This window comes from Heteronotia binoei, chromosome 1 (genome assembly GCF_032191835.1).
Source record: "Heteronotia binoei isolate CCM8104 ecotype False Entrance Well chromosome 1, APGP_CSIRO_Hbin_v1, whole genome shotgun sequence".
Lineage (NCBI taxonomy): Eukaryota > Metazoa > Chordata > Lepidosauria > Squamata > Gekkonidae > Heteronotia > Heteronotia binoei.
In genome coordinates, this window is record NC_083223.1 from 180,367,384 (window position 1) to 180,391,291 (window position 23,908).

Sequence of the window (23,908 nt, forward strand, 5' to 3'; positions counted from 1 at the left end):
AGAATAGTTCCTGCTCTTTAAAGTCCTGCATGACGGATCGAAGTTTAGGTGCATCACTGCATCTGCAGAAAAGGAAAATAAAATAACGAATGGGTTTAGGTTGTTGTTTCCGCCCGTCTCATACGGGGCGAGGAAGCGGGTGATTCCAGGTCCAGAGAACTCTTCCCCCGTCTCTGAATGTAAAGCTAAATCGGTAGCTCCACCAAACCCACTTTCTTGTACCAAGACTCTTGTAGCGAATGTTGAGAGGGCAGCCCTAATACGAACTCCCGGGGCTGCTCCCGCTTACCTAGGGAATTCCGCAAGGGCGGGGGGGAAAGGGAACCTCCCCACAGACTTTTTAAGTCACATACTTCCGGGTTTCTGTTCCCTTTACGCATGCGTAGAGTCTTATCTGCCTCACATTCCTACTCAATCTTTCAGACCGTACCATTGGTAGAAAATAGCGTAAGGGTCACCTCCCCCTCCTGGTCTATTAACTTCTCCATTAGCCTCTGGACCCTTTCAGCTTTGGTGTCGAGATTCTGTCGGTCACCACAGCTATTAAGCGGGGTGGCCAAGGCCCTCCTTCTCTGCCATTTAGTCCCCACCTCTTCCTGGGTGTTGGTACACTCCTCTCCCAGTCGAGCCTGCGGCCGGGCAAGACCACCCTACTCGCCTGAGGGGGAGGAGCCGAGGGCATTGTTGGGTCAGAGGGCACGCGCTGCTCGCGGGGGTGGCGTGTCGGGGTCCGTCACAACCCCCGTCAGCTGCCGTCCGCAGCTCAGTGTCACCACAAGCGCCACAGGGTGCGGCTGCCACCCTTTCCGCCGCTGTCGCCTCCACCTCCTTTGCCTTCTCACCCACCCACCCTGCCATCGCCGCAGTGGTTGCGCCCGACTCCAGCTGACCGGCCTGGAATCCCGGCTTCTCGCCCCGGCCTGGACCCCTCCGCCTCGAGCAGCCCCCTCCCCGACCCCGAGACCTGCTGCTGCCGCCGCGGCCGCCGCCATGGGAGACGCCGGCAGCGAGCGCAGCAAAGCTCCTAGCTTGCCGCCCCGCTGCCCCTGCGGGTTCTGGGGGTGAGTACGTGGTCGGGGGAGGAGGAGGAGGGAGGGAGCGGGGGTGGGGCTGTTCTTGCTGCTGGCCTGGGGCTCTCCTTGTCCCCGGGACTGGGTGGCATAGAGGGGAGTGGAAGGGCTGATGTGGGACTCCCACGTCTCTCTGTTTCGGCCTTTGCGTCCACTCCCTGTGCTTCCTTCGCCCCCGCCCCCAGGAGCCGGGCGGCCTTCCTGCTGCTGTCACAGAAATCTCTTTCTGAGGCCTGTGGCTGCCTTTGCTGCATCACAGTGGGGGCTAGTAGGGGCTGGACGAGCCTACGCACGCCTCTTGAAGAGGGTGGCAAATCAAACGCATGGTATTGGGAAGAATGGTGACACCAGCATGTCCCATCATGATATCGTCTGCTCTTGCTTTATGTTTTCCTTTCCTCTCCCCCCCCCCCACGTTACTCAGCGTTTCAGTCTCCATGTTCTCTCTTCTTCCTTTCCTCTCTCTCTGCGTGTGGCATGCTCTTGTTGGGTGATCCTTAGGTATCACAAGTTTGTCAACTCGTCTTGCTGTCTAGGTGTCACATCTATGTGTGGCCTTCACTGTCGTTTGTAGACACTGTAGACAACTTGCCCCAAATGAACAGCTTAAACCCCTCTCTCCTTTCCATATTTTGAATGAGGAAGTTCGTCCCAGTTTGTAACCCTTCATAGGAATAACAGTCATAGTGCAAACAATGTGATAAGAGTGGTATCAGTACAGAAGAACTTTCCTTGACTTCTTGGTTACAGGCAAAGAAATACACTTAGCTGCTGTAGACTATATAGGCCTAAGGAATGACCAATTCCTATTTAAGGGCCTGTATGTATTTCTTAGGCCTACATAAAAATAGGAGGGGAAGCTAACACAAAAAGTGTGGTTCTGAAATTTTCTGTGATGAAAAATGTTGTCTCCATAATATATCCTTGGATTAATGGAGCAGAATTTAGATTTCTGGCATAGGTTTGGATCAGTTGTTCAGTGAAGCATCCAATAGAGAGACTTTGAGAAAGAAAAAACTGTGCAGGAAGCTTGACAAATTTTGTTTAATGCCAGCTTAGTGTGCAGTGGGTAGATGAAGTAGAATCTGGGAAACCCAGGTTCAGATCCCCACTTAGCCATGAAGCTTGCTAGCCAATCGTTCTGATTTGCCTCACAGGGTTGTTGAGAGAATAGCCACTCTGAACTCCTTAGGGCAGTGTTTCCCATTTGCAGGGTCATGACCTGGTACCGGGCCACGGAAGCCTCACTACCGGGTCACAAGAAAAGCCAAAGCTAGCCCCACCCCCAGCAAAGCATGACCTCTGTTTCCTTCCTTCCCCCATGTCTCTGTTGTGCAGAGAAAAGCTAGCCTTAAAGACTGACAAAGGCTGCAGAGCCTGCGCTCCTTTTGGCTTCCTTCCTTCCCCCATCTCTGTTGTGCAGATAAAAGCTAGCCTTGAAGACACAGGCTGCAAAGCCTGCACTCCATTTGGCTTCCTTCCTTCCCCCCTCTCTCTGTTGTGCAGATAAAAGCTAGCCTTGAAGACTGATACAGGCTGCAAAGTCTGAGCTCTGTTTGGCTTCCTTCCTTCCCCCGTCTCTGTGATGTGCAGAGAGGAGTTGGGCTGCCTCTCCTTTCTTCTCCCCCTCCCTCCCAGTGTTTGAAAGAAAAGCTGGTGTCCACTGGCACTTTAGACCCATGAAGTGTTCTTCAAGGTATGAGCTTTCCTGTGCCTTGCAGTATGTTCTTTTGGGAGGCCTGGGCAGCAAAGAAGGATGTGTGTGTTTTTTTCAGCCGGGAGGGGCGGGGAATGGGCATTCCAGTAGCTATTTTTTTTTAACCAAACCACCCCTGGGCAGAATTGTTGCTGGCTGAGGTCATCTGATGGTGAGGAAGGCTTTTTTTTTTCCTTTGCCCCCCCTTCTTTCCCTGCAAGTGATGCTCTGTCTGTATTCTTGGTGCTGGAAGGGGGGGAAGCAACAGTGGGAGGGCTTCTAGTGCCCTGGCTCCACTGGTGGACATTCTGGAAGTGACATCACAGGAAAAGGTGTAGTTTTGGTTCAGTGTACCCCAGAAGTGACATCACTTGGCCCTTGACACCACAGGAAATGACATAATTCCTTTCTCCTGGCTCCACCCCCAAAGTCTTCCGGCTCCACTCCCAAATTTTAGTGGGTCACAAAGGAGAACTGTAAAAATAACCGGGCCACAGGAAAGAAAAGTTTGGGAAACCCTGCCTTAGGGGATATGTGGAATAATGTCCTAAATAAAACAAGTCATCAATAGTCTATATTGTATTGTTGGACTGAAGTGGTTAGGTCCTATATAAAGTATGAGCAAGCTAGAAAAGATGTGAAATACAGCAGAGATATGAAATGTTCTTTTAGGAGGTATTCACTAAATGTGATCTAATTTTAAAAAGGTAATCAGTAATAGTAATTTTTAATAATCTGTTTGAGCTATAGCATATTGATAGATCTTCAGGTCAGAATTATGACCTGTGTGGGGCTGGAGTACCTTGTTTCTGTAAAAAGCCATCTAGCCTGGTCACCCATGGTGAATAACAATTTATTCTTGTCAGAAAAGATCTTATTTTTTGACAAACACTTTCCTTTGATCTGTGGCTGCTGATCTGCCATAAATATTATAGCTGTGTTTTGACAGGCTAGTGAACATTTTTTGTGTATGTTTTAATATGAGGGAGTAGTACTTTAAACATTGCAGTATCTTTTATATCACTCAGCTTCCAAGGGGCACTGGTTTAGGACCATTGTGTGGTACGTCAAGCACCTCAGACACATTAATGAACACATTAGTCTTTTCTGTGGCCAATGTAATATCATCTTCAACAGATCATGGTTTAAGGAGGGATATCAAGGTTTTCTAGGTTTGAGTTGTATTGACAAGTATTTAGATGAAGAAAATTCTTTAATTTAGGTTGTAAACTGATACACCAGCAGTTCCCAGTGGGGCACCTATGGTCCCCATGTTATCTGTCAGTGTGTTTCCTGGTATCACTTGCTGCTTGACTCTTGTGAGGGAAATCCAGAGAATCTTGAATTGAATGAGGCGGGAAGGGACCTTTTGGGTCACATTCTGCTAGCTGACTGGCCAGCAAATTCTTTTATATGAGTACCTATGGTCATGCACTCATAACTTGGAAATAGATGCAAATGCATGTCTTTGGACTCATTAATCTATGCTTGTGGACATGCAGAGAGAAAATCCTTCTCAAATGGCAAAGCAGAGCTCTAATTTTGCTCTCATTGGCAGCCGTTTGATGATGGTTCTGCTTACATGACAGACACTTACGACTGCTTCCCCCCTCCCCATGGTAGCTGTTTTGTAGTGGCTCCCACTAATCTTTCTTAGATACAAAAAACTTCCTTTAGGATCAGCTGTTTGCTATGCACACTGATGTGAAGGTATGTCTTGCTGAAAACAAGTGGTTCAGATGGACATGATGTTAGGCAAATTCTGTTTTAAAACTATGAGGTCCTTTAAAGCTATTTTTCTGTTTTTTCTGTCGTGCTTTGTATTTTACTTGAGAACATGAGAATAGTTTCCATATTTTTGTACTTTCCCCTCATTTTTTCAGTTTCTAGATCTCAAGGATCTAGATTCCTATGCCATTTGCTACAGTTTTGCTTCTTTCTGTTCACCTGATTTAATGTCCCAACTGGCTACGCACAAGACAACTGTATCAGTTCACAGAATAAAAAGAGGTTTATGTCTACAGAATGACATTTCTTTGTGTGTTTAAAAGTAGATATGCTTTCATTGGTTTTAAGTTAAAGCAGTTGTTAAGCGGGAGTTAAACTGGATATGCAACCCAGGTGGAAAATTTCTCTCATGCTGTGATTTGTACTCATATATAACTTGATGTATGCCATCAAATTTAACAGAGTACAGTCCATAACAATGTTCTTGTTGGCAAGCTTTTAAAGTAATGTAATGGACTGAAGAAGGTGTATTCTCTCTTCTTTTTTTGTCAGAAAGTAATGTTGGTTATTCACCCCAGTTTACTGTTCTCTTCAGTTCCACTTTGACTACGGAGCCAGTGTGGTGCAGAAGTCAGAGTGTCAGACTGGGACACATAGGTTCACATTCCTGCTGTGAAGATTTGGGCCAGTCACATTCAGCCTAACCTACCTTGCCAGGGTTAATGTAAGGGTGTATGTAAGGGTTAATGTAAGTGAGTATAAATGGGCAGTGTGAGTATAAATGGGCAGTGTGAGTATAAATGGGCAGTCTTCGCAGTGGAGGACGGTAAGCAGTGGGGTGCCGCAGGGCTCGGTACTGGGTCCCATGCTCTTTAACTTGTTCATAAATGATTTAGAGTTGGGAGTGAGCAGTGAAGTGGCCAAGTTTGCGGATGACACTAAATTGTTCAGGGTGGTGAGAACCAGAGAGGATTGTGAGGAACTCCAAAGGAATCTGTTGAGGCTGGGTGAGTGGGCGTCAACATGGCAGATGCGGTTCAATGTGGCCAAGTGCAAAGTAATGCACATTGGGGCCAAGAATCCCAGCTACAAATACAAGTTGATGGGGTGTGAACTGGCAGAGACTGACCAAGAGAGAGATCTTGGGGTCGTGGTAGATAACTCACTGAAAATGTCAAGACAGTGTGCGTTTGCAATAAAAAAGGCCAACGCCATGTTGGGAATTATTAGGAAGGTAATTGAAAACAAATCAGCCAGTATCATAATGCCCCTGTATAAATCGATGGTGCGGTCTCATTTGGAGTACTGTGTGCAGTTCTGGTCGCCGCACCTCAAAAAGGATATTATAGCATTGGAGAAAGTCCAGAGAAGGGCAACTAGAATGATTAAAGGGCTGGAGCACTTTCCCTATGAAGAAAGGTTGAAACGCTTGGGACTCTTTAGCTTGGAGAAACGTCAACTGCGGGGTGACATGATAGAGGTTTACAAGATAATGCATGGGATGGAGAAAGTAGAGAAAGAAGTACTTTTCTCCCTTTCTCACAATACAAGAACTCGTGGGCATTCGATGAAATTGCTGAGCAGACAGGTTAAAACGGATAAAAGGAAGTACTTCTTCACCCAAAGGGTGATTAACATGTGGAATTCACTGCCACAGGAGGTGGTGGCGGCCACAAGTATAGCCACCTTCAAGAAGGGTTTAGATAAAAATATGGAGCACAGGTCCATCAGTGGCTATTAGCCACAGTGTATGTGTGTATATAAAATTTTTTGCCACTGTGTGACACAGAGTGTTGGACTTGATGGGCCGTTGGCCTGATCCAACATGGCTTCTCTTATGTTCTTATGTTCTTAAGGGTAAAATGGAGGAAAGGAGGAGTATGCCACCCTTAGTTCCTTGGTGGAAGGCTAGGTTCAAAACGGGATGAACCATCTAAAAATTCTTGGTGTTTCTGAATTCTGAGCTATTTTGATTGCTAATATCTATAGGCTCAGTTCATAAAACTTGTATAATGACTATCATGTGCAGAAGTGCCAAGGAAAAGAGATGTGTTATACTGGGCACTGTGGCAGTGTTTTCTGCCTGTTCAGCAGTGGAAACGTCAAAGAAACCTCCAGTTGTATATGTACTTTTCCTTGTATGCTTATAGCTTGATTGCTTCACAGCTATATTTCTGTGGCCTTGCATCTGGTTATTAATAGCAGCATTGAATGATGATACTCTTGAGAAATTCTGATGGGTGATTCCTACTACTAATAAGCATAATTCCTTTTGGATTGTCACCAAGTATATAAGGTTTGTACAAGAAAGTGTGTTGCTGAAGTAAGGGATGTATACTTAGCTCTTGTATCACTCTTGAGCAAGCTTTCTTTTTGGTTTTCTTTTACAAGAATATGTCAGGAAATGGTTTGATTACAGGAAAGAAAATAAATACGCAAATAGTTCTGTTTATATTTTTCAGGTTTAAGCTTTTAACTATCTTGCAGATCTGTAAGAACAAAGTTTCAAAATCTAGTTAATATTTTTCTTAGTCTAATTTATAGGACTTTAAATGATTCAGAGTGCTAATCTCTTACAATTCTATCTCCTTAATATAGGAACTAAACCAGGTGTTAATTCATTTGTTTTGTTTTTAATGCTTTGCTTTCCTTACTGAGAAGTTGTCCTATGGTTTTGTTTGCCCATTCAGGTTTTTATTCAAATTGTTGGTCATTTGCTCCTTTTCTTGATTGAATGCCACCTTTAGCTGGAGAACAAAGTTTGAGTCCTGCAACATCTTCAAGACCAATAAAGTTTAATTGTAGGTATAAGCTTTCATATGCATGCACACTTCTTCAACTACCTAGAATTAAACTTTGTTGATCTTAATGGTGCCACTGGACTCAAACTTGGATCTGTTGCTTCAGACCAGTACAGCTACCCACCTGAATCTACTTTTAGCTGAAGTGGGACATGCTGTGGTCAAGCATCAGGAGACTACATGCCTGCTGTTTCCATAGGTTTTTTTTTATAATTTTCAAAGTTAGTTGTGTTTATCAAGTATGGCTCATGAAAAATAACTCGGGGGAAGGAAACAAAAGTATAGGAAGGAAACAAAACATAGGGGGTTCAGTTATGCAGTGAGATCATACATGCTTAATTGCTGAACTTTCTAAGGCTTGAAAAAGGATAGTTGACTTGTTTACATATGTTTTTTCTGAAGATTTAAAGCCATGAACAAGTTCCCTTGGCATTTACTTATTGTAGGAGTTGGTGAAGCCTAGTAAAGCCCCACAATAGTATAGTTCCAGCTACCTAAACATGTTTTTCCTGTGCTGTATGTCATAGCTGCTGGAGTTCTGAGACTGGCCATTTTTCTACAGTTGGGTGTGAGGTAACAAAACAGATGTTGATAATTCTTAGGTCTATACAGGAAAAGACATTTATTGTATCATACATCTATGCAGAGTTAACTTGACACATTTGAGATAACTGAAGCATGATCAGACAGACTTATAAGTAGTCAAAAAAAGAATTGTGCTGTGAGGTTGTAGTACTTGCATTCAATTTTTTTTGTTCTGAGGACCTTTTCTGGCTAATTAGGAATGCAGTGTGCTTTAATTTAATTTCCTGAATCCAGTTTTTGCTTCATGAAGAAAGTTTCCTTTATCTTAGATATGAAAAGACTGTTGCTGAATTTGATAATGCAACTGAATGCTTGGGACCAGTACTTGCCAAAGGTTACAGTTACATAGTGGTATTGTAAGGGAAATGCCTGAAGGCATGCACAAAAGTAAATAGGTCTTGCATGTGAAAATATTTTTCTTAGTCTAATTTACTGGAAATATAGGACTTTAAATGATTCAGAGTGCTAATCTCTTACAATCCTATCTCTTTAATATAGACGTTAATTACAATTTGTTTTGTCTTTTAATGCTTTGCTTTCCTTACTGAGAAGTAAAATGGGTTGTTACTGCTTTAGAATAACAACATTTAGAATAATGTACATACATTTTATAGAATAATGTACAACGACATTTTAAAAACATGGTCATTTATTATAGGTAGTAGGGAAACTCACTTTTTAAAGCAAGGATGCAATCACTCTGATAACTGAAGCACTACTAAAATGATGACATTACAGAAGATGAGAAGTAAGAGAATAGTGGTCCTTCTGTTTTCATGATGGCTAACTGCTGTTGGTGGTGCTGCACCTTGGAGCTGGCTACCACTCAGACATAAAAAGGCCATTGGATAGCCTGGAGGAATATTACAGAGCACTGATGTTGGGATGTAGAACTTGACGTAACTGTTTCCTGAACGTGTTTTGCTGTTTCCAATGGGGCGTTGCTTTGAGGAGCAAGTCAGCAGACCCTAAATCTCATTTTGTGAATGGACAGAGGATATCGAACAACATTGTCAGGACCAAAACCTGGTCATGGACCTCCCTGACCCGTGTGCTACCTATCCAGTTATATTGTTAATTTGATAGACAATCTTTTTTGTTATAGGGTCCTTTTCCAGTAGCTTGTTTAAGAAAGAAGCAAATAATTTTTCTTGGAGCTCAGGTTGACAGTAGTTTATAAATACCTTAGTTCAGATGACCATACACTTTGGCTGGTTTTGGTAGGCCAACCAGAATTATACCCCCCCCCCCGCCGCCCCCACAAACTCTCCTTTCCTTATGTGGGAGAAACATGGTCTTGAAAGTTGAAAGTGATGTTATTGTGACATTTGGAAGGCTACTGCAGTGTAGCAGTGTAGGAGCAAGCCCCTAGCTTTATTATTTGTCTTGCTGAGCCTCATTGATGCTTGGGTGGTAATGAGATGTTTTTGTTCTTTCAAAACCTCTTCAAGAACTGGCATGATGTCCGGTGAAAACTGTTCTTTTCTGTGTTTCAGGGGAGGGTAGGAGTATTTGTCAGAATTTTAAAAGGCACTTTCTATGGTGGGCATTGCATTTATGAACCTTGTCTTATTGTTAAAATTGATTTCTGAAGATATGTCATTTTTTAGATATTAAAGATAATTAAGAGATTGATCATTGAAATGACTAATTCACATTGCTGAGCTTTTAAGCTTATTTCATAAACTTCTGAATGAAACCCATATTTCTGCAAAATGTTCTTAATGAGTCTTACTGTTATTTTATAATAGATCAGTTTAATAAATGCTACAATATTTTTAAAAGTCATTCTGTCAGTTGATGACTTTTCTGACTTCCACTTTTCCTTTAGTCTCTTCACAGTTAACATTTATAATCATCATACATGTGTTAAATATCTCATAGCAACTTTGAGAAAATGCATATCCAGTAACGTTTCCTGCTATAGTAAAAATCTTTACCCAGAACTATGAAATATTTGTACAACTCCCAAAAATATATTTTGAAGCTGTCAACAACCAGTGTAGTGTAGTGGTTTAGACTGCCAGACTAACTACAGGCGATAACTACAGTTATAGAAGGAAATCAGGAGAAGAGGCTTTTTGAGGTCTGCCCTAATTGCTGTAGGATTAGGAGCAAGTTGACTTTACGCCTGCCCTTGCTAACAAATGACACAATATTGAATTTATTCCTCAGTTCACAAAAAAACATATGTAATTGATGGTATTCCTCAGTTTTTGAAAAACCATATGCAATTGAAGTTGAACACTTTAAGCAAGCCCACAGTGACAGTAGCATTCATGGCTTTATGCAGAACTTAATATTTGAGCAGTCAGCTGACTAGCATGCCAGCTATAGTATTATTAGGGAAACATGGTTAGAGTATATAGAGGATAGTGCATGAAGATGCCACATCTGTTTCCAGAAGCAATATGCTACTGACTAACAAATCCTTTGATAAGTAATTGATGTTCTTGTTTGTGCACTGCTTGGGAAGCCATCTTTCGGCAGAAGTGTGGTCCTTAATACTTTAAATTTTGCACTGATAGTAAATCAGATATCAGCATCAAGCTCTGCTTGTAGAGGCATCTATCTAAGCACTATCAATGTGAGTTCTTGAATTAAATGGCTCATTTGACCTACCTCAGGGGTGGCCAACGGTAGCTCTCCAGATGTTTTTTTGCCTACAACTCCCATCAGCACCAGCCAGCATGGCCAGTGGCTGGGGCTGATGGGAGCTGTAGGCAAAAAACATCTGGAGAGCTACTGTTGGCCACTCCTGGCAGGTCTTGTTTAAAGTGTTCAGCAACCATGCTGCATTTTGCCATGTACCCTGAGAACTCTCAGGATTTCCCCTCAAAGCCTGGGACTTTGGAAGCAAAAGTACAAAAAGCATATTGGAAAAGAGCTCTATAACCTGAGCTATGACTATTTGCAAAACAAAACAAACACTTGTGGGTTCAGTGGCTTATTGTATGTGCGTAGGATTTCAACCTTAAAAGAATTTTGAATCTTATTGTAGGTAGCTATAGAAAAGAGAGTCCTGTAGCACCTTTCTGCTGCTAGAGACAGACTAACATGGCTATCCATCTTGATCTTACTGTAGGTAGAAAATCTTCATTACAGGGACTAACACTGTATGATGTAGTAATTTCATTTAAAATGGCAAGCGATAGTTTGAGACATAAGTAGTAAGCTAAGGAAGATATGCTGCTTATTATTGCTCAGCCATGTTCTCGAAACAGGAAATAGTGTTAGAATTGTCTCTGTTTTCTTCAGTGTAGAATGAACTTCTCTGTGTTGGCCTTCTTGTTGAGAATGTTTGTGGCTGTAGCGTCCACTGCTGGATTTATTTATTCTTTTTGCTTTCTAATCTTATAGCACCTTGTTTGTTTCCTAACTTGCATGATCCCAGATGACGGTGAATTCTTGCCAGTGAGAAATCTGGTTTATTATCAGGGCAAGTTTGATTGCTGTTCTTTAGAAAACTGACTTGGAAAATCTCCTTCCTCTAAAAATGGCACAGTAAACGAAGTACGTTGGGAATTAGCATGTTTTAGTGTACATTTGGATAACCTCTTCCTTTATACTGTATGTTTCTTGTCTTTTAATTTTGTGAATAATTCCAACTTTGAAGCTTTGGTCATTACAAAAAAATGGATGATGAAGAGTGAGCTGTCAGTTACTGATGACTTCAAAAAGCCTTGCTTTTGATTCACTTGGCTGCAATTCACTTGTTTAGGTGGCCACAACTTTAGATGAATAGCTGTCATTGTAGCATTATTAAATTTCATTTTGATGTTATTTAGTTTGCTCTGATCTGGATGGCCTGATATCAGCAGTTTTCAAAAGCTAAGCAGGGAAGGGTCCTGGTTAGTAATTTGATAGGAGTTGACCTGTAGCACCTTTCTTGGAAGCACTATGGGGTCACCATAAGTTAGCTACAACTTTACAGCACTTCACACATACATTGTTTAGTTCAGTGGCACTCACTCCATGGCTCATGGAGACCACACTCATAATTTCCATCATGATGACTGTTTGCCGCCTCACCAGTCGCCTAAACAGGCAGATTATTTTGAACATAAGAATTGTTGGAAGAATACATTTTGACATCTTTAAAAACGTGTCTTCCTTAAAATTTCTGGTGTTTCTAGAATTTCTCCACCTCCATAAATAGTAAATAACATGATGATAACAGTACTCTACATTATGATAACAGTCCTCTGTTCTGTGCATCCGACTACTTGTGATCTGGGACCATGTCCGTCCTGGCTGATAAGAGCATGCCGGACAGAATTATTGGTGCCACTTCAACAGATCATTAATAGGTCCTTGACAGAAGGGACCTTCCCTATGCCCCTCAAGGAAGCGGTGGTTCGTCCACTTCTCAAAAGACCATCCTTAGACTCGGTCGAATTGGTCAACTATCGACCGGTCTCGAACTTGCCCTTTCTGGGCAAAGTCATTGAGAGGGCAGTGGCAGCACAATTACAGGGATTTTTGAATGACACTTCTGTATTAGACCCATTTCAGTCCAGCTTTCACCCGGGACATGGGACGGAGAGGGTACTGGTCGCCCTCTTGGATGTTCTCCTAAGACATCTGGATCAAGGCGGATCAGCAGTATTGCTGCTATTAGAACTGTCGGCTGCCTTTGATACAGTTGACCACCAGCTGCTGTCGCACCACCTTGCCGACATGGGGATTCAGGGTTCTGCCCTCCAATGACTTACCTCTTTTTCTCCAAGGTCGGGGACAGAGGGTGGTAGTGGGGGAGAAGTTGTCTCAGTGACACCGACTAGTGCGTGGGGTACCCTGGGATGGTTCTCTCCCCAACATTATTCAATATCTATATGCGACCCCTCGCCCAGATTGTCCAGAGTTATGGGCTGCGATGTCAAGCCGAGAGAGGGCTGCGATGTCACCAATATGCGGATGACACCAAGCTCTACCTCCTGATGGGTGGCCAGGCTGACTGCATCCCAGAACATCTGGATAGGGCATTACAAGCCGCTGTGAAATGGCTCAGACAAAGTCGACTGAAATTGAATCCAGCAAAGACGGAGGTTCTGTACCTAAGCCGAGGTGGCCTGGGAAGGAAGATCCCTTTACCAACCTTTGATGGGGCGCCTTTAGTGCCAGCTTCGAAGGTCAAGAGTTTAGGGGCTCTCCTGGAGCCTTCATTATCTATGGAGGCCCAGGTGGCAGCCACTGCCAGATCTGCATTCTATCTGATATCTTAGGCAGATAAGACAGTTGGCTCCATACGTGAAGCGCAGCGACTTGGCTACAGTAATCCACACAGTGGTCACCTTGAGAGTAGACTACTGTAATGCCCTCTACATGGGGCTGCCCTTAACTGAGACCTGGAAGTTGCAACTGATGCAAAATGCTGCAGCCAGGTTGGTATTGGAGCTGCCTTTACGGGTGTACATCCAACCTTCACTGAAGACATTGCACTGGTTGCCTGTAGTGTTCCGGGCCCAGTTCAAAGTGCTGATCATGACCTTTAAAGCCCTATATGGCTTGGGACCTGTCTACCTATGGGACCGCCTTTCCCCACCTGAGCCCCAGAGAGCACTACGATCAAAGGATGCCCTGGTCTAAAGGATACTACATGGGCAAGAGCCTTATCCATGGCTGTGCCTGCCCTCTGGAATGCCCTCCCTGAGGAGACTAGGGCCCTGCAGGATTTATCCCAATTCCACAGGACCTGTAAGACATATCTGTTCAGGCAGGCTTTTAATAACTAACTGGAGGTAGTCTTAACATCTACGGGGGTGTGTACTATACCCCACAGTAACAACATAAATTATTTTAAACCAGACAGAACGCCATCTGAATTGTATTTAAATTGTTTTAATATTTTAATGTTTTAATAATGTGTTATTAGTATAAGTGAATCTGTCATCAAATTGTGACTGTTGTTAGCCTCCTGGAGCCCATTTGGGGAGGGCGGGATATAAGTGCAATAAATAAATAAATAAATAAAATAAAATATTGGGGTCAGTGCTGCTCCATAAGCTTGTCTTATTTGAGTTATTCTCTTGAATTACACTGCTAGAATGTGCCAGACACTAATTGATACTATCTGACTCAAATCACATGCACTAAATCATGCACTTTCAATCCAGTTTCAATGTACTTTCTAACTGGATCGTGCCAGTTCACACAGTAAAATCCAGTTGGAAAGTGCATTCAAAGTGGATTTTTCCATCCCCTGCTTGCCTCTGTTGCTATCATTTCTTCTCTGTCAGGAAGGCAGATAATTTGGGAGGAGGAGGGTGACTATGTTCAGCTCGATGGCTGACAAAGTGGGCAAGCCTCGTCTGACTTGAATGTATTAAAATATTCATGAGAATATAGGTATACAAGTCTTTTAAGGAATGATAAATCTCTCTATATTCTTATGAGGGAATCCTTATGCAGATCATAGATGTAAGAAAAAAATGAAAGAAATTTCTCTACAGATAAGTATAGCATAGTTAATCTGGAGTCCCTGTGGTAACTAAAAATAGTAAATACAGTTTGGAAATCCAAGGAAGAATAAATAATAAAGGATATTGGAAAATATAAAATTAATACATACTAAGAAAATTAATGTTTTTGAAAGATGAGATTGGTATATATATAATTGACTGTACAGCAGTTACACAGGTCTTGTATGAATTTATCCATGTTGTAATCAAGTGAATGTTCTTGGCTTAAGATGTAGAAAAGTTGTATTTGAGTACCAGATGGATAAACTTGATTGTAAGTAAAATTCTTAGTCTAAATTAGCATTTAAAATTAGTTATTAAGAGCATGTCTTGAATTTAATATAATCTCAAACAAGGTGTTTAGATGTTGAATCCATAGTCTCCTGTTGAGCACATTGTTGGAAAGTGGCAACAAGTGAACATACCTAAACTTGCTGATTTTAATGGCTTTAAACATGTTTAATCTGTTGGATTGTGGCTATTGAATTATAGTCTACTTTGAAATGTGAAGAATCAACCTTGAGGGGAAAATAAAAATCACAGTATTTGGATTCAGTTACATTCCAAAAGATTTCCAGCTTATATCAAGCTCCATCCATTATACTAAGTCTGACTTAATACTGTCTGGAAAATGGGCACATGACTTGGGTATTTAAATCTGCCTATCAGGCAACCAACAAAAGCATCATGTGAAAACATTTTATTAGCATTTTTTCGCATAAGATTCTTTTGGTCCACTGCTAGCTGTCTTGCTTTGCAAATGTGTAAATACATATTTCAGATCTCTCAAGGACTGTGGCATAAGTAATCTATACTAAATGATTCTGAAAGTGCACTTGAACGTATTTGTCTTACTGGATCATATGTAGTTTCACCAAGCAAGTGTTAGAACAATAGTTTCCAACTCGTAGAGCTTGTGGACAATTTGGAATGTTGAAGAGAGGTATGGCTAATTTGGGGAACAGGGCTGATCACAAAAGCTACCATGGAGTAGGCAGTGGAGACTCCAAACCAAACACCTTTTTACAATGGAGCAGCAGTTTCAGAAAGGTGTTCCCTTGTAATGTAATGTAAAATGTAAAGTAAAATTTTATTTATATCCCGCCCTCCCCGCCGAAGCAGGCTCAGGGCGGCTAACAGCATTTCAGGTAAACAATAGTAATAAAAACATTAAATTCACATTAAAATTCACATTAAAATCAGTCAATAATCAATAATTAATTAAAACATTCATAAGTCAACATTGGCGGTAAACGTTACTAATCTGGCGGTAAACATTAATTCAGTTATTGGTGAACGCCTGTTTGAAGAGGGCGGTCTTGCAGGCCCTGCGGAACTGGTCTAAGTTCCGCAGGGCCCGCACCTCCTCTGGGAGTTGGTTCCAGAGTTGTGGGGCCGCAACAGAAAAGGCCCGGGTGCGGGTGCTTTGAAGTTTAACTTCTTTTGGCCCAGGGATATTCAGTCTGCTTTTCCCCACTGACCTCAGTGCTCTCTGGGGCTCATATGGGGAGAGACGGTCCCTCAGGTAGGTCGGTCCTTGGCCATATAGGGCTTTAAAGGTTATGACCAGCACTTTGTACTGGATCCGGTATACGATTGGCAGCCAGTGCAGTCCGCGCAGCCCTGGCCGTATATGCTCCCATCTTGGGAGACCAAGTAGCAGCCTGGCCGCCGCGTTCTGCACTAGCTGCAGCTCCCGGGTCCGGTACAGAGGCAGCCCCATGTAGAGAGCGTTACAGTAGTCCAATCTTGAGGTGACCGTCGCGTGGATCACCATTGCTAGGTCCTGACGCTCTAGGAAAGGGGCCAGCTGCCTCGCCCGCCTCAGGTGGAAGAAGGCTGATTTGGCAGTGGCTGTTATCTGGGCCTCCATTGATAATGAAGGCTCCAGTAAGACGCCCAGGCTCTTTACCCGCTGCGCCGTCTTCAGCGGCGCCTCGTCAAAGGCCGGGAGAGATATTTCCTTCCCCAGAGTGCCACGACCCACATGGAGAACCTCTGTCTTCGCTGGATTTAACTTCAGCCCACTCAGTCTAAGCCACGTTGCAACAGCCCGCAAAGCCCGATCCAGGTTCCCCGGGGCGGAGGCGGGCCGGCCGTCCATTAGTAGATAGAGCTGGGTGTCATCTGCGTATTGATGGCAACCCAGCCCAAATCTCCGGGCAATCTGGGCGAGGGGGCGCATATAGATGTTGAATAACATCGGGGAGAGAACTGCTCCCTGGGGCACCCCACAGTCTAGTGTGCGCCTCTGGGATCGCTCACCCCCAATCGCCACCCTCTGTCCCCGACCCATGAGGAAGGAGGAAAGCCATTGTAAGGCTAGCCCCTCAACCCCTATGTCGGCGAGGCGGTGGATCAGCAACCGATGGTCGACTGTATCAAACGCAGCCGACAGATCTAGTAACATCAGTATTGCCGCACCGCCTCGATCCAGTTGCCGCTGGAGGTCGTCCACCAAGGCGACCAGGACCGTCTCCGTCCCGTGGCCCGGTCGGAAGCCAGACTGGCACGGGTCTAAGACAGAAATCTCTGTAGCTGTAACGCCACTGCCCTCTCGATAATTTTACCTAAAAATGGTAAATTGGACACCGGTCGGTAGTTTGCCAATTCGGCCGGGTCTGCTGTAGGTTTTTTCAAGAGGGGCCGGACCAAGGCCTCTTTCAGAGGCGCTGGAAAATGCCCCTCTAAGAGGGATCTATTTATGATGTCCCGTAGAGGACATCTAAGCTCCCTCTGGCAGGATTTAATCAGCCAAGAGGGGCAAGGGTCCAAATCACATGTTGTTGGGCGAGCAGCAGAGAGAATTCCATCGACTTCCTCCAGGCTGAGTGGGTCGAAGTGGTCCAGTACTAAATCTGAAGACAGGCGCGGAGCCTCAGTTTCACTTACTGTGTCTAATGTGATAGGCAGGTCTTGGCGGAGCGATGAGATTTTATCTGCAAAATATTTCGCAAATGCCTCACAGCCTATTTCTAATTCCCTAATATTTGGTTTGCCTTGTGGCAATGTTATAAGATCTCCAATTACTCTAAACAATTGTGCTGGGCGCGATTTTGCAGATGCAATCTTGGCTGCGAAGTATTCTTTCTTTGCAGCCTTGACTGCCATCTCATAAGACCTCATAAGCGTTCTATAGGATGTTCTCGTCGCTTCGTCCCGAGTATGCCTCCACCGTCTCTCTAGTCGTCTGAGCCCTTGTTTCAGCTGGCGTAACTCCAAGGTATACCATGGTGCCAGCCTCTTGCGAGGGCGCAGAGGTGCAATTTCATCGATAGCCCTGGATAGCTGGCCCTGCCAGACTTCCACCAGGTCATCGAGAGAATTGCCAGTGGGCCAGGGATCCCTCAGGGCTGTTTGGAACCGTTCCGGGTCCATCAAGCCCCGGGGGCGAGCCAAAACAGGCTCTCCGCCCATACAGGGTTGGGGCAACGTCTCCATACGGGCCTTAAGGGCTAGGTGGTCCGACCATGGAACCGCTTCAGCCGCGATATCGTTCACCAAAATCCCGGATGCAAAGATCAGGTCTAATGTGTGCCCGGCCTGATGCGTGGGAGTTGTGACAAATTGAGAGAGCCCCAGTGTCGCCATGGAAGACACTAGGTCCATCGCCTGAGTGGAGGCCGTGTCATCGGCATGGACATTGAAGTCACCCAGGACCATAAGCCCCGGGAACTCCAATGCCCAGCCCGCCACTGCCTCCAATAGTGATGGTAAGGCGCTGGCTGGTGCGTTGGGCGTACGGTACACCAGCCAGATCGCCAACCCCTCTCCAACATCCCACGTCAGGCCGGCACATTCAATGCCATCGATCCTTGGAGCCGGGAGAGCCCGAAAGGTGTAATCCTCCCGTATGAACAACGCTACCCCTCCCCCCCGCCCGTTATTCCGTGACTGGTGAAAGACCGAGTAGCCTGGGGGGGTCATCTGGGAGAGAGCTACTGTCTCTCCATCCCGCACCCAGGTCTCGGTCACGCAAGCCAGGTCCACATCCTGTTGGAGTAGAAACTCCTTGAGGGTCGAGGTCTTGTTGTTAATAGACCTGGCGTTGCATAACACCAGTGACGGAGACGGGCATTTCCTCTTGGTCCCACTACCTACCACCGTTGGGATGGGAAGTAGACTAGAAGGTGGCCGAGCACCGTTTTGTCTCTGTCTCCTTCTCTTGTGTATCTGTCTATTCCCACCGTCATATCTTCCCCTCCCCAGGAGCACTGGAATCCCTTGGGCAGACATCCGCACTTGTCCGGATAGCTCACAGTATGTCCTCTTACGATTGATCTCCTAATCTATCCCTACCTGTTGTTTAACTTGTCCCCCCCCCCCCCTACCAACTCCTCCTATTCTTGGCTGCTAACTCACTAATTACATCTTAATTTAATTAATTTAATAGCCCAACCCAACCTTCAGAGTCAAAGGTGATGCCTTCTGGGATCTTATGCAGTACTTTTTGTTCCACTGAGGTATAGGAAAGACAAGATTGACTCTTTGCTTTGGGGAAGAAGTGAGTTGGTGCCAGAAAACACACTGACCATCATGGCACCCAAAGATGCCATGTAGAGATCACTATGCTGAAGTATCAGTAGAATAAGAATGCCATCCTAACAGGAGATACATCCTTTTAAGCACATTGAGGTCAGTGTGCTTAGAAGAATTTAACTTTGAGGGATTGCACTGCAGATCACCTTTATTTTAGACTGTGTTGTCTGCTCAGCTGTTATGAAGTAATCTTGTCAAGCTTATCAATACTGTTAACACAGGAGATTTCATATAAATAGTTGAGCATTTAACCTGTTTAGATGGTTCTGATGTCTTGCGCTGATAAACTCTCATGTCCATGGTTGGGCAATTATTTTAATGGGAGATATTCTAGTAGCTTCTCAAATGTATTTTTTTCCAACTCTGGGCACAATACCTAAACTACTGAATTACCATCATGCTTTATGGATCCTTGATGACATGTCAATTGTTGAGTGGGTATCTTTATTGGTACAGGTGCTTCAGCATTCAGCTGACCTGCTCACACTCAATATGTCATTCCTATTTCTGTCTTGAACCTCCGGATAGTTTTTAGGATGGTGAAAACCCTCTTTTTATCTGATGCATTTGTTTGTTTTTGCTATATTGCTGTATTGATAATTCTGTTGCTGTAGGCTGTCTTATATATAGTTATGTAGAGAAGCAGGATATAAATATGGATATTCAGTTAAACTTTGCACTGTGTTGTTATACTTAGGCTGCAATTCTGCCTAGATGTGAAATCCACTGAATTTAGTTGTGCTTGTTTCTGAATGAACATGTGTATTGGCAGGCAGCATATGTTTGGTATCTTAGAACCACATTTATTTTGCTTCTTCGTTGTAGTTCCAAAATTTTGAAACTTTCTCCCCAAGGGTATTCATCTGTCTCTGTTTTTTGCCTATGGGTGAAGACTTTTTTGTTTTATCTGGCATTCTCTCAATGAAAACCCCTCTTTCCTGCCATGTGTCTGTATTATGGGTCTGCATTATGTATATAAATTGGTTTTTAAGTGGTTTTATGATGTTCTGTTTAATTGTTAGCCACCTTAGTTGCCCTGATTGGACAGAAGGGGGGAGTATAAATTCTGTATATGAGTAATATATCTCTTGCTTCTGATAATCCTACTGTTGAATGTTGAAAAGCTCTTGATTTAGTGAACCAGTGTAATAGTGTCTGTTAGATTCAGGTGGGTAGCTGTGTTGATCTGAAGCAATAGGACAAAGTTTGAGTCCAGTAGCACCTTTAAGACCAATAGAGTTTAGTTCTGGATATGATGAAGTTCTGACAAAGTATGCAGGCACATAAAAGCTTATACCCAGAATTAAACTTTTGTTGGGGGCCACTGGACTCAAACTTTGTTCTATTGTCTCTGTTAGTAGTTTATCATCTTACTCAGAGATTCCCAAAGGTCTTTATATTGGAATATTCAGTTTGCTGATGTCCTGTTATTTGTAAAAAGTGTAGACCAGTTGTGGCTCATTTATGTTACTAGAGTGGACTTGGGATCCCATCCCCTTATTTTTTCTTATCTTGATTGCTCCAGCTTTCCTGTTCGCACTAAATTCTTGATCCACCAACCCCTCAACTGCTCCTTATTCTTTTAAAAAGTACTTTGTGTTGACTTATCTCACTAGATCTTTTTATTTTATTTTTTAAGTTGCACTGTGTATGCAGGGTCACACACTGCTGCTTCTTTGGGGGATATACCCCCCATTTTATTTTATTTTTTTACTTCTATGATTTTTATGTAAATAAGAGCATTTCCCACATGTTTGTAGAAAAATTTTCAGAAAATGGCCTCATCACTGCACTTTTAAAATCCAAATTAGGAGGACAAGTTTAGAATTAGATACAATGAAACCAGTATATCTAATTCTGAATTATGTCATGGATTGAATAATACCTGAGTCCACACAGTGGAGCTGGGGACAAGTGGGACTGGGTTCTGTAAGCCTGGGGAAAGGCTCAGGTTTGCAGTAAAATCGGAAACGTTTAAAAAAGGTTAGAAAAACTCAACCATCTTAGAAACATGTCTGTTTTTTTAAGAAGTGTGCTGAAATCTTGCAAAATTACATTTTGAGACCTTGGACATTTTGGGGATTGCTAGGGCAGCATGCAACCAACAGTTCTGAAGATTCCAAGCCTTAGTTAGTGCCAATGCTTGAGTGGGGGAACAGACTAAAAAAATAAAAGATATAAGGGATAGAAAATAAAGTGGAGAGAGGAGGAGCAAAAAAGATGCAAAAAGGAAACTGCAAATGGAGGAGAGGAACAGAAAAGGATGGGAGGGGAAAGGGGGAGGGGCTATGGGCACAGCTAGTGGGAGGCAATAAAAAAAACACAAGAGGGCCAGAGAGAATGGGCAAATGAGATTCCCATGTATGAGTCCTCTCTGGTCCCCCACCTTATCTTGCTATTTTTAGTGATTTTATTTTGATAACTACTTCAGCTTTCAACTTTCCTTTTGAACAAGGATCCTGTTCCTCTCAAAATACTGTCAAGGAACCATCTGAGTCATATGGAATGCAACCACTGTAGCCTGTCAAGGTTTTCACTGTACTTGTTAAGAATTTTGCCGTCATGTTGAGTCCTGCAAGTATAGATCATTTTAAAAGAAATAGTTTGGAAGTATCGTAGAATATAATAACTGGCTTCTTTCACAAAGTAAGACTGAGTTTTACAATATGAAAATGCGCAGTTACCAACTTTGTACCGTTATCTCTGTGAATGAATTAAAAGGATATATTCAATATGTAGTGTAAAGAATTAAAGTTTATCCTTGAATGAAAATCCAAGTGTACTTTGACTGTAGATTAAAATGCTAGTTTGTTCACAGGTATCAATATCACATGCTCTGCCTTATTTTATTGTTAAAACCTTACTGCTTTGAAAAAAAAATTCTCTGTCTGATCAATAAAATGCATTTTAGCTAGCAATTGAAGGTGAAACCAGTTTGCAGAAGAAGATATTGACTTTCCTGTTAGATGCAACAATTCTTGCTAATATTGTAAGTAAGTATCAAGGATGAAGGAAATTAACAAAATTTATTTCTGCCCCCACCCCACCCCCCTTGGCTCTGCTAACATTTCTTTTATAGAAAGAACCATTCTAAGTAGATGATGAGGAGCTGGGTGTGTGTGTCCACTTTTCTGTCAAAAGCTTTGGAGGAGTTTTGCCCCATGCCTTTGTTCAAGTCACTTTTCCTTCCAGGACAACTTAAGTTCCCATTGGGCAGATAAATTCTGCAGACATTTGGGAATTCACTGCCGGCACAGCAAACCATTCCATCGAGACAGCTCTTTCTGCATATTTGTGTCAACATGAGGTCTGCCATTCCTCTCAAGTCTTTTTAATGTTTAAAACAGGGGTCGCCAAACTTGCTTAATGTAAGAGCCACATAGAGTAAACATCAGGTGTTTGAGAACCATAAGACATGAATAAATATTACACTTCTTTATTAAAACTCTTAATACTTTCTTTGCACAGAAAGATAAAATACTTATGTATGCACTTTACGGAGACTTTTTAAAAAACAAAGTAACAGGCCCCATAAGACCAGCATAGGGAAAGGTTAGGGAATTATTTTTGGCACCAGGAAAGGAAATACACATGTACCATATGAGTCAGTTTGGTATAGTGGTTAAGTGTGTGGACTCTTATCTGGGAGAATTGGGTTTGATTCCCCACTTGCAGCTGCTGGAATGGCTTTGGGTCAGCCATAGCTCTGACAGAGGTTGTCCTTGAAAGGGCAGCTGCTGTGAGAGCCCTCTCAGCCCCACCTACCTCACAGGGTGTCTGTTGTGGGGGAGGAAGATAAAAGAGATTGTGAACCACTCTGAGATTCGGAGTGGAGGGTGGGATATAAATCCAATATCATCATCTTCATATAAATCACTGACCACTGTTTGCATTATGATGCATTTTTCTTTGCCTTGACCGCAATGTTAATGCTCCTACAAGGACTATGAAATGATGGCAGAACCCTGCATGGCTCTCTTTAATTCTGTCCCTCCTTCCAGTGACTCCCTTGGTTCTTGTGCTCTTTCCCTGCTCTAGGTCTCCGGGCAACCTCTGTGGTGGAGGAGGAGAGTTTGCAAGCTTGCCTATTTCCCCTTTCTTCCTTGCTTCACATATGGCGGAAACAGTCACCTATCTATGGGCCAGCACTTAGAGGCTGACTGAGGGTCCCAATACAACACTTGTTTACTTGAGAGTAAATCTGCATTAAATCCCTCCTCAACCTCCAGGAGCTGCACAGTGTGTGAAAGAGTCGCATGTGGCTCCCTAGCCGCAGCTTGGCCACTCCTGGTACTCTCTCTGTGGCTAATGGAGAGCATCATTTGCTATTACCATCAACAAAAAGAGCCACGTGACTACTGTATTCCTTGTGTACAGCCCCACCAAACACATATACATAATAAAGCTATTAATATTGTACAAATAGGGGACCTGCAAGGACTTGCAGGGAGTTTCTCATTTAACTGTCCCTCACTATTTCCTCTTTTTAAAATTCTTTGGTGGCCTCCATAGCCTCTTTCCCCCCCTGTTTTTTTCTCTTCTCACTCACCAACCAAGCCTACCTTTTATCTGTGGACCTTCTTTAGCTATACCCTACCTTTCTCCACAGTGGGGGAACCAAAGTTGTTGTTGTTCAGTCGCACAGTTAAGTCCGATGCTTTGCGACCTCATGGACAAAGTCATGCCAGGCCCTCCTGTCTTCCACCATCCTCTGAAGTCTGCTCAAATTCGTGTTTGTTACATCAGTAACACAAATTCGTGTTTGTTACATCAGTAACACTGTCCAGCCATCCAAGTTGTTGTTGTTCAGTCGCACAGTTAAGTCCGATGCTTTGCGACCCCATGGACAAAGTCATGCCAGGCCCTCCTGTCTTCCACCATCCTCTGAAGTCTGCTCAAATTTGTGTTTGTTACATCAGTAACACTGTCCAGCCATCTCATCTTTTGCCATCCCCTTCTTCTTTTGCCTTCTGTCTTTCCCAGCATCAGGGTCTTCTCCAGTGAGTGCTCCCTTCTCTTTTGGTGGCC

General features: G+C 43.4%; 1 protein-coding gene across 1 annotated transcript in view; it reads left to right on the forward strand.

The window, feature by feature from the left end:
- Window positions 1-501: 501 nt before the first annotated feature.
- The window catches only part of ZFAND3 (zinc finger AN1-type containing 3), a 273,585-nt gene continuing 250,178 nt past the window's right edge, over window positions 502-23,908 (forward strand). Inside the window, exon 1 of the mRNA XM_060244940.1 lies at window positions 502-1,061. Coding sequence (XP_060100923.1) covers window positions 991-1,061 — 71 coding nt within the window. The 5' untranslated portion in view covers window positions 502-990. The remainder of the gene's footprint in view (window positions 1,062-23,908) is intronic.